This window comes from Hemiscyllium ocellatum, chromosome 3 (genome assembly GCF_020745735.1).
Source record: "Hemiscyllium ocellatum isolate sHemOce1 chromosome 3, sHemOce1.pat.X.cur, whole genome shotgun sequence".
NCBI classification, from domain to species: domain Eukaryota; kingdom Metazoa; phylum Chordata; class Chondrichthyes; order Orectolobiformes; family Hemiscylliidae; genus Hemiscyllium; species Hemiscyllium ocellatum.
Genome location: NC_083403.1, coordinates 9,250,067 through 9,267,108, shown reverse-complemented (window position 1 = coordinate 9,267,108; position 17,042 = coordinate 9,250,067). Strand labels below are relative to the sequence as shown.

The window sequence follows — 17,042 nt, the reverse complement described above, 5'->3', positions numbered from 1 at the left end:
TGACAGGATGCACTAGTGTACAGTGACTGTTGTTGGATAAGATTTTCTCTGGAACATCAAATGTATTGAATATGGTGGCTAATTTATCAAAACTGCTCCACCACTGGTATCTTGATTTTTTTCAAAGGGGAATTTGAGAATGCAGCCATATCTTGGCCAAAAGAAATCAGTTGTAATGTTGTACCATGGCTCAGAAAGAATCACATGAGGAATGAGAGGTCTTCTTGATTGACTGATTCATTTAATTATTGTTCTCACATGTACTGATATCTAGTAAAAAGTGTTGCTTTGCATGCTACATAGGCAGGTCATATCATATAATATAAAGTGCATCAGTGTAGCAAAACAGAGTGCAGCATACAGTGTTACAGCTATAAGACCATAAGGCATAGGAGTGGAAGTAAGGCCATTCTGCCCATCGAATCCACTCCGCCATTCAATCATGGCTGATGGGCATTTCAACTCCACTTACCAGCATTCTCCCCTTAGCCTTTAATTCCTTGTGACATCAAGAATCTATCAATCTCTGCCTTGAAGACACTTAGCGTCCCGGCCTCCACTGCACTCTGTGGCAATGAATTCCACAGGCCCACCACTCTCTGGCTGAAGAAACGTCTCCGCATAGTGGGTGGCACGGTGGCACAGTGGGTGGGCTGCACGGTGGCACAGTGGTTAGCACTGCTGCCTCACAGCGCCGGAGACCCGGGTTCAATTCCCAACTCAGGTGACTGACTGTGTGGAGTTTGCACGTTCTCCCCGTGTCAGCGTGGGTTTCCTCCGGGTGCTCCGGTTTCCTCCCACAGTCCAAAGATGTGCGGGTTAGGTGAATTGACCATGCTAAATTGCCCATAGTGTTAGGTAAGGGGTAAATGTAGGGGTATGGGTGGGTTTCGCTTCGGCGGGTCGGTGTGGACTTGTTGGGCCGAAGGGCCTGTTTCCACACTGTAAATCTAATCTAATCTAATATTCTGTTCTGAATTGACCCCCTCTAATTCTAAGGCTATGTCCACGGGTCCTAGTCTCCTCACCTAACGGAAACAATTTCCTAGCGTCCATCCTTTCCAAGCAATGTATTATCTTGTAAGTTTCTATTAAATCTCCCCTTAATCTTCTAAACTCCAGTGAATACAATCCCAGGATCCTCAGCGTTCCTCGTATGTTAGACCTACCATTCCAGGGATCATCAGCCACAGAGAAAGTGCAGAGAAAGAGATCACAACTGACATTTGAGAGGTCCATTCAAAAGTTCGATTACAGTAGGAAAAGGGAAGCATACATAAGGTCCAGCAACTAAGAACAGAATGGGTCTTGGAGGAATACTGGGAGAGTAAACCAATCTTAAAGGAGGAACCAAGCGAGTTAAAAGGGGTCATGAAATAACTTTAGCAAGCAGAATTAAGGAGAATTCCAAGGCCTTTTATTCATATATAAGAAGCGGGTGACTAGAGAAACGGTTGGTCCACTAAAGGATAAGGAAGGAAGGTTGTGTGTCAAACCTGAGAAAATGGGTGAGATTCTCAATAATTACTTGGCGTCAGTGTTCACTAAGGAGAGGGACATAATAAATATTGAGAGTAGAGATAGAAGTTTGTTTACTCTGGATCATGTTGACATAAGGTGGGAAGATGTGTTGGATAGGCTAAAGGTTATTGAGACGGACAAATCCCCAGGACCGGATGGGATCTATCCCAGGTTGCTGAGGGAGGTGAGAGAAGAAAAAGCTGGAGCCCTGACAGATATCTTTGTAGCATCTTAAATGTGGGTGAAGTGCCAGAGGAATGGAAGGTTGCTAATGTTGTCCTCCTGTACAAGAAGGGTAGTAGCGATATTCCAGGGAACTACAGAGCAGTGAGCCCGATGTCAGTGGTGGGACAGTTGCTGGAGAAGATTAAATTAGATTAGATTCCCTACAGTGCGGAAACAGGCCCTTTGGCCCAACCAGTCCACAGTGACCCTCTGAAGAGTAACCCACCCAGACCTATTTCCCTCAGACTAATGCACCTAATACTATGGGCAATTTAGCATGGCCAATTCACCTGACCCGCACATCTTTGGATTGTGGGAGGAAACCGGAGCACACGAAGGAAACCCAACCAGACACAGGGAGAATGTGCAAAATCCACAAAGACAGTCGCCTGAGGCTGGAATCGAACCTGGGATCCTGGTGCTGGACCCTGAGGCAGCAGTGCCAACCATTGAGCCACCATGCTGCCCCCGAAGGTAGTGAGGGATAAAATCTATTTATATTCGGAAAAAATGGGCTTATTAGTGATAGACAACATGGTTTTGTGTGGGGGGAGATTGTGTCTTACCAACCTAATAGAGGGAGTGACCAAGTTGACAGATGAACGAAGGGCTTTAGATATCATATACATGAACTTTAGTAAGGTGTTTGATAAGGTTCCCCATGGTAAACTAATGGAGAAAGTGAAGTCATATGGTGTGCATGGTGTTCGAGCTAGGTGGATTAAAAACTGGTTGAGCAACAGGAGACAGAGACTAGTAGTTGAAGGGAGTTTCTTGAAATGGAGAAAGGTGACCAGTGGTGTTCCACAGGGATTAGTGCAGGGGCACTGCTGTTTGTGATTTACAGAAATGATCTGGAAGAGGGCATTGTTGGTTTGATCAGTAAGTTTGCAGGTGACATGAAGATTGGTAAAGTAGCAGAAAGCATAGGGAACTGTCAAAGAACACAGGAGAATGTAGATAGACTGGAGAGTTGGGCAGAGAAGTGGCAGATGGAGTTCACTCCAAGCAAATGCTAGATGATGCATTTTGGGAAGACTAATTCTAGAGCGAACTATACTGGAAATGGAAGAGCCTAAGGAAAAGTAGATTTGGGAGTTTAGGTCCATTGTACTCTGAAGGTGACTGAACAGGTAGATAGAGTGGTCAAGAAGGCATATGGTATGCTTGCCTTCATCGGACGGGGTATTGAGTGTAAGAGCTGGCAGGTCATGTTAAAATTGTACAAGACATTGGTTTGGTTGCATTTAGAATAGTGTGCACAGTTTCTGGTCGCCACATTATCAAAAGGATGTGGACGCTTTGCATAGGGTGCAGAGAAGGTTTAAGAGGATGTTGCTTGGTATGGAAGGTACTAGCTATGAAGAGAGGTTAAGTAGGTTAGGATTGTTTTCATTAGAAAAAAGGAAATTGAGGGGGGACCTGATTGAGGTCTACAAAATCATGAAGGATATAAACAGGGTAGATAGAGATAAGCTTTTTCCCAGGGTGAAGGATTCAATTACGAGAGGTCACACGTTCAAGGTGATAGGTGAAAAGTTTAAGGGGGATACATGCGGCAACTACTTTACACAGAAGGTAGTAGGTGCCTGGAATGCACTGCTAGCAGAGATAGTAGAGGCAGTGATGATAGATTCATTTAAGATGTGTCTGGACAGATGCATGAGTAGGTGGGAAGTAGAGGGATACAGATGCTTAGGAATTGGATGATAGGTTTAGATCATGGATTTAGATCGGCTCAGGCTTGGAGGGCCGAAAGGCCTGTTCCTGGTCTGTAAAATTTCTGTGTTCTTGCATTGGTCATGGGAGGTGTAGGGTTATTGGGTAAGAGATGGGTCTGGGTGGGATGCTCTTTGGAGGGTCAGTGTGGACTTCGTGGTCAGGATGGTCTGCTTCCACACTGTAAGGATTCTAGCATCCTTAAATCTCAATTAAGAGCACAACCCCACCTCCCTTACCTACTTGCCTATCCTTCCTGATTACCTGATATCCTTGGATATTCAATTCCCAGTCATCACCACCCTGCAACCACGTTTCTGTAACAACAACTAAATCATACCTCTTTGTATGGATTTGCACAGGTTCATCGACTTTGTTTAGAATACTACAGGGATTCAGATAAAGTGACCTGAAACAAATTATCCCTTTAGAATCTAGCAATCTTTTGTATATGATACTGTCACCCAATTTTATTTTCCTCTTTTTTTTCCCTTTTGCTCTGGTCTCTGGTATCTTACCTTTGCTCTGGCATTGCTTTGTTCTGCTTTTCTGCCTGGACTCCCATCCTCTTGTCATTTTACTCTATCCTTCCTCTCAATCTCTCTGCTCGTTGCATCTACCTTTAACCGCTACAAATGTGTTGCTGGTCAAAGCACAGCAGGTTAGGCAGCATCTCAGGAATAGAGAATTCGACGTTTCGAGCATAAGCCCTTCATCAGGAATAAGAGAGAGAGAGCCAAGCAGGCTAAGATAAAAGGTAGGGAGGAGGGACTAGGGGGAGGGGCGATGGAGGTTGGATAGGTGGAAGGAGGTCAAGGTGAGGGTGATAGGCCGGAGTGGGGTGGGGGCGGAGAGGTCAGGAAGAGGATTGCAGGTTAGGAGGGCGGTGCTGAGTTGAGGGAACCGACTGAGACAAGGTGGGGGGAGGGGAAATGAGGAAGCTGGAGAAATCTGAATTCATACCTTGAAATCAACTGCTGCATCTTCTGACCCCCTGATGCTCTGGTTCCCACCCCTCTGCTAACCTAGTTTAAAACTTCCCCAACAGCTCTAGCTTAAGTAAAAGGAAGATGGTTTAGTATGGAAATAAGGAGATACTTCTTTAACCAGAGTGGTGAATCTATGGAATTCATTGCCACAGAAGACTGTGGAGGCCATGCTATTAACTATATTTAAGACTGAGATAGATCGGTTCTTGAGCATTAAGTGGATCAAGGGTTACAAGGAGAAAGCAGGTTGAGAAACTTATCAGGCATGATTGAATGGTAGAGCAGACTTGATGGGCTGGCTGACCTAATTTCTGCTCCTATACCTTATGACTGAATGATTTGCTTGTACATTGTAGGGATTCTATGATTTTAAATCCATCAACTCCTGAAAGGTTTTATAATCTGGTGCTTCAGGGAAAGGTAGGCTGCTGTTGTGGTTCTGTTCACCGAGCTGGGAATTTGTGTTGCAGATGTTTTGTCCCCTGTCTAGGTGACATCCTCAATGCTTGGGACCCTCCTGTGAAGTGCTTCTGTGATGTTTCCTCCGGCATTTATAGTGGTTTGAATCTGCCGCTTCCGGTTGTTAGTTCCAGCTGTCTGTTGCAGTGGTCGGTATATTGGGTCCAGGTCAATGTGATTATTGATTGAATCTGTGGATGAGTGCCATGCCTCTAGGAATTCCCTGGCTGTTCTCGGTTTGGCTTGTCCTATAGGTAGGCTGCTAATAACTGACAAAGCTGCTGATCACCAGCTGTCAGGAGAATTACTCATTGCTTTTCATTTGCCGCAAGTCCCTTTCCTGAAAACAAAATGCATATTTTCCACATATTGGGTCCACTCTTCAACAGCAGGATCAAAGCAGTCAACTGCCAATCCAACCTGCAAGTTTACCTTAAGAGAAACCTGAACTATGGCTCCCAAGTCCCTTTGCACTTCAGATTTCTGAATTTCCTCCCCATTTAGAAAATAGCCCAAGCCTCTATTCTTCCTACAAAAATGCATGACTTCACACCTTCCCACATTGTATTTTATGTGCCACTTCTTTGCCCACTCTCCTAACCTGTCTAAATCTTTTTGCAGCCTTCTTCACCTCCTCAATACTACCAGTTTCTCCACCTGTCCTTGTATCATCTGCCAACTTCATCTAGATCGTAAATGTATGAAGTGAAAAGTTGTGGTCCCAATACCGACCTTTGTGGAACACCACTAGTTTTTGGCTTCCATCCTGAGAAGGACCCTTTCATCCCTACTCTCTTGTCTTTTGCCAGACAGCCAATCTTCTATTCACACTCGTGCCTGGCCTCTAACAGCAAGGGCCCTTATCTTACGCAGCAGCCTCCCGTGTGGCACCTTATCAAAGGCGTTCTGGAAGTGCAGACAGATAACATCCATTGGCTCTTCTTGGCTCTCCTGCCCGTTACCTCCTCAAAGAATTCTAACAGATATGTCAAAAATAACTTCCCCTTGATGAAACCATGCTGACTTTGCCATATTTTACCATACCAAGTATCCAGAAATCTCATCCTCCACAATGGATTCCAGAATCTTACCCACAACTGAGGTTAGGATAATTGGTCTGTAAGTTTCTATCTTTTGCCTTGCTCCATTCTTCAACAGGGGAGTATTTCATTAGCGATTTCCAGTCCTCTGCATCCCTGACTCCAGTGATATCTGAAAGATTACTACTAAAGCCTCCATTATCTCTTCAGCTATCTTCTTTAGAAATCTAGAGACCAAGCGATTTATCCTCTTTCAGTTTTTCTAGGACCTTCTCCTTGGTGGTGGCCACCATACTCATCTCTGTCCCTTGCCTCTCTCAATTTTTTGGGGTATTACTCATGTCATCCACCGGAAAGACTGACACAAAATACTTATTCAATTCCTCAGCCATTTCTTTGTGCCCCATTACTATTTCTCCAGCATCATTTTCCAGCTGCCCAATGTCCACTTTTGCCTCTCTTTTGCCCTTTGTATATATAAAGAGACTCTTGCAATCTTTCCTAATATTACCAACAAGCTTACACTCATATTTAATCTTCTCCCTCCTTATGTTTTCTTTGTTGTCCTCTGTTGATCTTTCCTGATGAAGGGCTTATGCTCGAAACGTCGAATTCTCTATTCCTGAGATGCTGCCTGGCCTGCTGTGCTTTGACCAGCAACACATTTGCAGCTGTGATCTCCAGCATCTGCAGACCTCATTTTTTACTCTGTTGATCTTTGTTGGCTTCCCAATTCTCTGACTTCCCACTGACTTTTTTGTCACATTATTTGCTTTCTCCTTTGCTTTTACACTGTCCCTGACTTCCTTGGTCAGCCATGGTTATCTCATCATCCCTTTAATATGCTTCTTTTTCCTCTAGATGAATTTTTGATGTGTCTCTCGATTTACTCACAGAATCTCCTGCCATTGCTGTCTCACTGTCTTTCCTGCTAGGCCCTTCTCCACATCAATTCTGGTCAGCACCTCTCTCATGTCTCTCTAGTTGCCTTTATTCAACTGTAATACCGTTACATCTGATTCTACATTTTCTCTCTCGAACAGCAGAGTAAATTCTATTATGTTATGGTCACAGCCTCCTAAGGGTTCCTTTACCTTAAGCTCCCTTATCAGGTCTGCCTCATTGCACAACACTAGATCCAGAAAGGCCTGTTCCCTAATAGGTTCCACCACAAGCTGCTCCAAAAAGCCACCTTGTAGATATTCCTCAAATTCCTTTTCTCGTTATTCACTACCAACCTGGTTTTCCAGTCCATCTGTATGTTGAAATCCCCCATAATCACTGTAACCTTGCCTTTCTTACGTGCCTTTTCCATCTCTTGGTGTATCTTATGCCCCAAATACTGACTATATGTGGAGGCCTGTAGATAACTTCCATTATGGTTTTCTCACCTGTGCACTTCCTCAACTCTGCCCACACAAATTCTACATATCTGACCCTACTTTATTTATTATTATTGGGTTAATTTCATTTTTTATTAACAAGGCAACCCCACCTCCTTTGCCCACTTGCCTGTCTTTTCAATAGGATGTTTATTATAGAATCATAGAGTCATAGAGATGTACAGCATGGAAATAGACCCTTCAGTCCAACTTGTCCATGCTAATCTAATCCCATTTGCCAGCACTTAGCCCATCTCCCTCCAAACCCATCTTATTCATACACTCATCTAGATGACTTTTAAATGCTGAATTGTACCAGTCTCCACCACTTCCTCTGGTAACTCATTCCATACACACACCACCCCTGCATGAAAAAGTTGTCCATTATGTCCCTTTTATATCTTTACCCTCTCACCCGAAACCTATGCCCTCTAGTTCTGACTTGCCCATCCCAGGGAAAAGACCTGGTCTCTTTGTCCTATTCATGCCCCTCATGATTTTATAAACCTCTCTAAGGTCACCCCTCAGCCTCTGATGCTCCAGGGAAAATAGCCACAGTCTATTCAGCCTCTCCCCATAGCTCAAATCTTCCAAACCGGGCAACGTCCTTGTAAATCTTTTCTGAACCCTTTCAAATTTCACAACATCCTTCCAAAAGGAAGACCAGAGCTGCACGCAATATTCCAGAAGTGGCTTAACCAATGTCCTGTACAGCCACAACATGACCACCCCCCCCAACTCCTATACTCAATGGGTCTGACCAATAAAGCAAAGCATACCAAATGCCTTCTTCACTATCCTATCTTCCTGAGACTCTATTTTCAAGGAGCTATGAACCTGCATCTCATCATAATCCACGTCACTCAGACCTCTATATCATTTTGCCCATGGTCTAAGCAAAAATTAGTTTGATCCTTAGATATTTAGCTCCTAGTCCTGATCCCTGAGCAGCAACTTCTCTGTGAAGACCACCACATTATATCTGCCAGTTTCAATCTGAGTGACAAGCTCATTTACCTTATTTTGTTTACTGTGTGCATTCAGATACAACACCTTCAGTCCTGTATTGAACATGATTATCACAATTTTCATCCATAAAGATATTAATGGAAATTCCTGACTTCAGCTCTGAACTCAGATGTATAATAATTGCCTAGCAAAGAATCTTTAAGACCTACCACAGCTTCTATTACCTTTAGTGCACATTTGCTGCCACTATGATGTTATATGATTTTCTATATTTCAGACCGTGACATTTATCACAGAGACTCTGTTGTTAGATGTTGGATGTCAACTTTAGTTCTGAATTCAGACAGAGGATGGACGATGGTGAGGAGAAGAATTTTCACAGTTGTCATTATTGTTATCACCATTTCAACCTTCGGTACCAACTTGCTGTGACAAACTTCTCATGCCTGCTTGTTGCCCATGTGTCCACTTGCAACCAGTATGATTTTCAATATGCCAGCCCACATACCATATATCACAAAGCCTAAGACAGATACCTTGAAGTTCATTAATAACTATGTACACTACTATGACATCTCAGGTTTACATATATAATTTGGGTTAAATGCTTAGTCATGCTACTGTTACACTGTGTACTTAGTTGACTGGCTGTCCAACTGACTTGCTAACAGACTGGCTGCTTTCAGACTGTATGTACAGAATAGGATGGAGACGTTTTATACAACAATGTGTTGTGATGCATCAAGCTACCTTAACACTACAATATCTTTCATAGATCCATGCAACAATGACCATACCCTTTTGTGAGATGGTCTCTGCCTAACTATATGCAGATTTTGCCTCTATGCTTGTCTTTAAATTAAATGTAATGTCAGTACCTGACTTAATGGTTGTATTGTGAAAGTAAGAACAGCATGCCTTAACTGCAATTTTTTTAAACCCTTCCTCTTTTGAATGGGCTGATGCAGTTCTTACATATCTAAAAGGAGAAAATTACAAAGGTTGAATAACAAAAGAACATAAGAATATAAGATCCAACAGTAGAGTAGGCCATCTGGCCCTTCAAGCCTGCTCCGCCTATCAATAAGATCAAGGTTGATTTTTCAGGGCCTCAGATCCACTTATCTACCCTCCCACCAAAACCCTTAGTTGTTTTATTGTTTAAAAAGTTATCTATCTTAGCTTTAAAAACATTCAGTGAGGAAGCCTCAACTACTTCACTGGGCAAGGGAGATTCACAACCTTTTGGGTGAAGAAATTTCTCCTCAATTCAGTCCTAAATCTGCTCCCCCTAATTTTGAAGCTATGCCTTCTTGTTCTAGTTCCACCTGCCAGTAGAAACTACCTCCCTGCTTCTATCTTATCTATCATCCTTATAATTTTATATGTTTCTTTAAGAATCAGCCCCCCCCCGCCATTCTTCTAAAACCCAATTAATATAGAACACAGAATGGTACAGCACAGGCCCTTTGGCCCTCGATATTATGCTGACCTTTTATCCTACCCAAAGATCAAACTAACCTATTTACCCTTCATTTTACTATCATCCACATGCCTATCCATAGTCATTTAAAAGTTCCTAATGTATCTGACTCGACTACCACTGCTGGCTGTGCATTCCACACACCACCATTCTGTCTGACATCTCCCCTAAACCTTCCACCAATCATCTTAAAATTATGCCCTCTTGTAATTGCCATTTCTGGCCTGGGAAAAGGTCTTTGAATATTCAGTCTATCTATGCCTCTCATCATCATGTACACTTCTATGAAGTCACGTCTCATCCTTCTCACTCCAATGAGGAAAGCCCTAGCTCCCTCAATCTTTCTTCATAAGACATGCCCTCCAGTCCAGGCAGCATCCTGGTAAATGTCCTCTGCACCCTCTCTAAAGCTGCCACATCCTTCCGATAATGAAGCGACCAGAACTGAATACAGTATTGCAAGTGTGGTCGAACCAGGGCTCTATAGAGCTGCAGCATAACCTCGTGGCTCTTAAACTCAATCCCCCTGCTAATGAAAGCCAACACACTGTACATCTTCTTAACAACCCTGTCAACTTGGGTGGCAACTCTGAGCGGTCTATGGACATGGACCCCAAGATGCCTCTGTTCCTCCATACTGCCAAGAATCCTGACTTTAACCCTATATTCTGAATTCAAATTCGACCTTCCAAAATGTATCACTTCACACTTTCCCAGGTTGAACTCCATCTGCCACTTATCAGTCTAGCTCTGCACCTTGTCAATGTCCCGTTACAATCTACAACAGACCTTGTCACTATCAACTACTTCATCAACCTTCGTGTCATTGGCAAACTTACTAAACCACCCTTCCACTTCCTCATGCATGTCATTGATAAAAATCACAAACAGCAAAGCTCCAAGAACATATCCTTGCAGAACACTACTGGTCACTGAGCACCAGGCTTAATACTTACCATCTATTACCATTCTCTGTCTTCTATGGACCAGCCAATTCTGTATGTAGACAGCTAAATTTCCCTGTATTCCATGCCTCCTTACTTTCACAATAAGTCTACCATGAGGAACCTTTTCAAATGCTTTGCTAAAGTCCATATACCACATCCTCTGCTCCACCTTCATCAATGTTTTTTGTCAGATCCTGCATCCTGGCCATGACCAGTTCTACCACAGAACATACCAGATATTCTCCTTCTTTAAAGACCACAATTTGCCCTCCCACGTGGTTGATGATATCCTTCAACTCATCTCATCCACTTCCCGCACCTCCGCCCTCGAACTCCACCCCCCCACCACGACAAGGGTAGAACTACGCCAGTCCTCACCTTTCACCCCACCAATCTCCGTATATATTGCATCATCCTCTGCCATTTCCACTACCTATAAACAGACCGCACCACCAGAGATATTAGATTAGATTACTTACAGTGTGGAAACAGGCCCTTCGGCCCAACAAGTCCACACCGACCCGCGGAAGTGCAACCCACCCATACACCTACATTTACCCCTTACCTAACACTACGGACAATTTAGCATGGCCAATTCACCTGACCTGCACATCTTTGGACTGTGGGAGGAAACCGGAGTACCCGGAGGAAACCCACGCAGACACGGGGAGAACGTGCAAACTCCACACAGTCGCCTGAGTTGGGAATTGAATCCGGGTCTCAGGCGCTGTGAGACAGCAGTGCTAACCACTGTGCCACCGTGCCGCCCACATATATTTCCCTCCCCACCCCTATCTGCTTTCTGTAAAGACCACTCCCTCCGTGACTACCTCGTCAGGTTCACGGCCCCCCAACAACCCACCCTCCCCGCCTGCCACCTTCACCTGCCACCGCCGGAATTGCAAAACCTGCACCCACACCTCACCTCTCACCTCCATCCAAGGCCTCAAAAGGAGCCTTCCACATCCTTCAAAATTTCACCTGCACTTCCACACATCATTTACTGTATCCATTGCTCCCGATGTGGTTTCCTCTATATTGGGGATACAGGATGCCTCCTCACAGAGTGCTTCAGAGAACATTTACCCATTGGGTTTTGAAGAATGAGAAGACATCTTATTTACACATAGGATCACAAAGGGGGGGGGGCTTAGCAGGGTGGTATTAGAGGATGCTGCTCCTTGAGGGAGAAGTGGAGAAATTGGGGTTACAGAGTAAGAAGAGGAGGTTTCATCTTTAAGTTGGAAGCAACAAAATTGTGTATTGTGATTTAAGTAAAAACAGAGCTGGGCAGAAGGCAGTGATGCATGGTTTTACCATGGTGTAATTCACCAGCCTGAAAAATAGTGAGGCTGACCGTGCATTATATTTTTCACAATCTTGCCAAAATCCTAACTTAGCTTTAAACACTGGCCAGAGATTGAGTATGTGACTTATGAATGGAGTTGGTGTCAGGTTTTGTCTTCCAAACATTTCATTGGAGGAGATTTCCTCTCATTTGGTGCAGAATGCCAAACCAGCAATACAATAATTCAGACTCAGGTTGACACGTTGTAAGAATGAAGTTGGAAATTGAGATTATCAAATGGAAATAAGTAATTGAGCAGATAACTGCCAACGAAAGAATACTGACATAGCAGAATGGAAGCAGGAAGAGAAGCCATTGTCTGGTTATGATAAAACAGGTAACTAGGGACTGTGTTGAGGGCATTCCGTCCAGCTGGACAAGATTAGGGATGGAACAGGATGATGTAGCCAGAAAGAAACGTTGTGTGTTCAACTGTTTAGTGAGAATGATGTCAAGATAAAAATCACACAACACCAGGTTATAGTCCAACAGGTTTAATTGGAAGCACACTAGCTTTCGGAGCGACGCTCCTTCATCAGGTGATAGTGGAGGGCTCGATCTGATGAAAGAGTGTCGCTCCGAAAGCTAGTGTGCTTCCAAATAAACCTGTTGGAGTATAACCTGGTGTTGTGTGATTTTTAACTTTGTACACTCCAGTCCAACACCGGTATCTTCATATCATGATGTCAAGATAGTAAGTGACGGAACCGATAAACAAGATTTTGTTTTACAGGATGAAATTAAACTAGTTGTGAACATTAACTGTACTTTTCTAAGTGTTTAAAAAGTTACAATATTAACATACCACATTTGGAATTGCTAAGAGCACTTCAGCCTTCAAAAAGGGAGCAAATTCCTCAACACTGCTTGAGTAGCCAAAGGTTCCTCTTCTGCTTGATGCGTTGAATCAAATGAAATGCGTACATATAAAATAAACATAAAAGTAAATAAGATAATGTTTCACGAAACCCTTCATATTTTATTATGAAACTAGCGTTTTTTTGTAGTAAGATTCTCCAAACTATGGAAAATTCTGATGTTCATTATAGTGAATGGAGATATTCTGGGATGTAGGTGTCCGACTTGTTAGTAACACAACAATGTTGGTGAGAACCAGATCAAAGTGTAATTGCGCAGTCAGGAAAGGATGTGATACAGAAATATATTTTGAGTCAGGACATTTCTTGGGGTAAAATTTTGGAAAAATCAGTAAAAGAATCTGGAAGGCAGAGGAAACAAAGGTTAGAGAAATATTTTACAAATTTTTGCCCTCCTCAAGAGTATACTTGAATACAAAGGCTATAGCAAAGATAGGAGATGTGCTAAGACATAAAAAGAGGCATAATAGAATGATATTGTTGATCTGTCATTCCAATCCCTTTTTCTATTTTTGTAATAGCAATGTTCTCGTGATTTGACTTTAAGATGAGGAGAGAATAATAAAAAATGATCAAGCAAACAATTACAACTGTGAAGAATGATGAAGGATGTTAGAAGGATCTTCAAAGGAGGCCAAATGGATTGAGCTTGAGGACAAAAAAAACGGGCTTTAACATTCTATTATGGACCTTAAGAGGAGTACTAGACGGAGACAGAATAGCAAATATGCAAGTAAATCTCTGAGAAGTGCAAAAACAACAAGTAACTAGAATAGTTTTAGGGAAAAGGAATGAAGGGAACACAGTTTTTGAAAATGGTTCCTCTATCTTTCAGAGTCACTTGTTAAGTTTATGCCTCTTACTCTCAGTACTGAATTTGCCCAAAGTTTCCCTTCCTCTGCTAATCTAGCTGAGGATCTCTTCAACAGCACTAAAAAAGAAGATTTATTCTAGACTTGTACAGGTATAAACTGTTCAGCCTCTACAGGTCCTAACTTTCTTAGAATTGTTCGAAGTGTCCCAGAAATCTAATGCCCACCCTCCTATGCCAGCTTTCCAGACATATGTTCAATCATTCAATTCTTCAACAGGAGTAGGGATGTCTTGCTGCAATTATACAGGGCCATGAGACCATACCTGGAATATTATGTGTAGTTTTGGTCTCCTTATTTGAGGAAGGATGTTCATGCTTTAGAGGGATACAGCAGTGATTCCTGGGATGGCAAGATTGACCAATGAGGAAAGGTTGAATCAGTTAGGATTACATTCACTGGAATTCAGAAGAAGGAGGGATTTGAATTAAGGGCAGGCAAAAGGGATTGATTTCATTTGGTATCATGTTTGGTACAACATCATGGGCTGAAGGTTCGTTCCTGGGCTGTATAGTTCTACTTCACAAAAACCTACAAAGTTTTAAAAGGAACATATGGGATAGAAAGACGAAGGACAATCCCATTGGCAAGGGAGTCCAGAGCTAGGAGTCAGAGTCTAAGAGTATAGGGTAAACCATTTAGCACTGAGATGAAGAGAAATTTCTTCACGCAGAGAGCTGTGAGTCTGTAGAATTTGTAAAAAAACAGTCCAGGCTAAAATATTGAATGATTTCACAAAGGAGTTGGATGCAGCACGTGGGGCTAAAGGATTCAGAGGACATGAGGGACAAATGGGAAGAGGTTATTGGACAATCAGCCATGATCTTATTGAGGAGCAGAGCTGGCTTGAGGGGCCAAAGTTTCTACATCTGCCTAAGTCTGCACTGGAGCCCAGTTTGAGGGATCAGATCACAACTCAGACTTAAAAAAAAATGGAATGAGCTGAAAATGTGTTGCTGGAAAAGCGCAGCAGGTCAGGCAACATCCAAGGAGCAGGAGAATTGACCTTTCCAACATGAGCCCTTCTTCAGGAATCATGCCCGAAACGTCGATTCTTCTGCTCCTTGGATGCTGCCTGACCTGCTGCGTTTTTCAGCAACACATTTTCAGCTCTGATCTCCAGCATCTGCAGTCCTCACTTTCTCCTAAAAGAAATGGAATGGGGAGGTTCCAGTTGTTATGGCTCATGTAGGCATCAACAAGATGGTAGGACAAAGAAAGATGTTCTGTATAGTCAGTCTGTGGAGCTAGGCACCAAATTAAGAAGCAGAACACAAATATTATCTCTATTATGCAAATTGGCCCAAGGAAAATAATAAATTTGATGAAGATGAATTAACATTCACAATCACTGTGTTAAAATCATAGAATTCTTCTCCTAACTATTTTGTAGCAACAGCTCAAGGACTGCAGCACTTTAGGAAGGTACCTTCACTTTCTCCACAACAATTAGTCACCACAAAATATAGGAACAGAAATTGGCCATTCAGGCTATCAAATCGGCTTGAGATCAATGAGATCGTAGCTGATCTGATAATCCTTAAGACCACTTTCCTGCCTTATCCAATAACCAGTTCCCTCATTTATTGGAAATCAGTTTATCTCAGCCTTGAATATATTTAACAATTTAGCATTGACAGCTTTTTGCTGCAACGAATCACTCACATTTACTGCCCTCAGAGAAGAAATTGCTTTTCAGTCTTAAATGGGTGACCCCTAACCTTTGAGATTATACCTTCTGGTCTTAGATGCTCCCACACAGGGAAATAAACTTTTCATGCATATACTCTGAAGTCACCCAAGAATCTTGTTCAATAAAATAAAGAACTGTGGATGCTGAAGATGTGAAACAAAAACAGAAATTGCTGGTCAAAGAGAGCAGGTCTGGCTGCTTCTGTTAGGAGAAAGCAGAGTTAACATTTTGACTCTGGTGACTCTTCATCAGAACTGATAGCAACTAGGGACAAGTGATTTTTATATTGAAGAAGAGTTGAAGAGTGGGGAACGAAGTAAGCAGAAAGGTGGAGATGGTCCCCACTGAGAGATTTTAAAATTTCCAGTCCTTGGCAGCAGTTGCATCCTTTTCACTGAGGATATGTAAAACCTTTACATGTACAACCCTCATCAAGGCCTGAACGATCCCCATCTATCACCATCCTTCCCCGCCTGATCGAGCTCATTCTCACTTTGAATAATTTCTCCTTTAATTCCTCTCACTCTCTTCATTTCAAAGGTGTAACTATCGATATCTGCATAGGTCCCAGTTATGCCTGTCTCTTTCCACGGTATGTAGAACATTCCTTATTCCAATCCTACTTGTGCACCTCCCCACAACTCTTTTATGGTGCACCAATGACATCACTGATGCTGCTTCACTCTCTTGTTCGAAATTGGAAAAAATCATCAATTTCACTTCCAATTTCTACTCTGCTCTCACCACAAGACCATAAGATAGAAGAGCAGTATTAGGCCATTTGGCCAATCGAGTCACTATTCTATCATGGCTGATATGTTTCTCAACCCCTATTCTCCTGCCTTTTTCCCAAAGATCTTGATTCCCTTACCAATCAAGAACCTAGCTATCTCTGTCTTAAATATACTCAATGATTTGGCCTTTACAGTCCTCTGGGGTAATGAGTTCTACAGATGAGCTACCATCTTGTTGAAGAAGTTCTTCCTCATCTCAGTTCTAAAAAGTTGTCACTTTACTCTGAGGTTGTCCCTTCAGGTCCAAGTCTCTCCTACTAGTGGTAACATCTTCTCAATTTCCATTCAATCCCAACCTCTTAGTATTCTGTAAGTTTCAATCAGATCCCCCCCTCATCCTTCTAAACTCTATCAAGTATGCACCCAGAGTCCTCAACCGCTCCTCATATGACAAGCGCTCATCTTTGGACCCGCTCCAATACCAGCACATCCTTCTTCAGTTACAGGACCCAAAACAAAATTCCAAGCATGGTCTGACCAGAGCCTGAAACAGCTTCAGCAGTGCATCTCCGCTCTTGTATTCTAGGCCTCTTGAAATGAATGCTAACATTGCATTTGACTTTCTAACTGCCAAATGAACCTGCATGTTAACCTTTAAAGAGTCCTGAACTAGGACTTCCAAATCTCTTTGTGCTTCAGATTTCTGACACCTTTCGCCTTTCAGAAAATAGTTGACTGTCTCTATTCATCCTCCCAAATTGAATAACCTCACACTTTTCCATA

The 17,042-nt window shown here is 42.7% G+C and overlaps 1 protein-coding gene across 1 annotated transcript in view; it reads right to left on the bottom strand.

Moving 5' to 3' along the window:
* The window catches only part of LOC132834399 (dynein axonemal heavy chain 8-like), a 1,143,262-nt gene that overhangs the window by 615,841 nt on the left and 510,379 nt on the right, over positions 1-17,042 (bottom strand). The window contains exon 24 of the mRNA XM_060853284.1: positions 12,888-12,972. Within this exon, the coding sequence (XP_060709267.1) occupies positions 12,888-12,972 (85 nt within the window). The remainder of the gene's footprint in view (positions 1-12,887; positions 12,973-17,042) is intronic.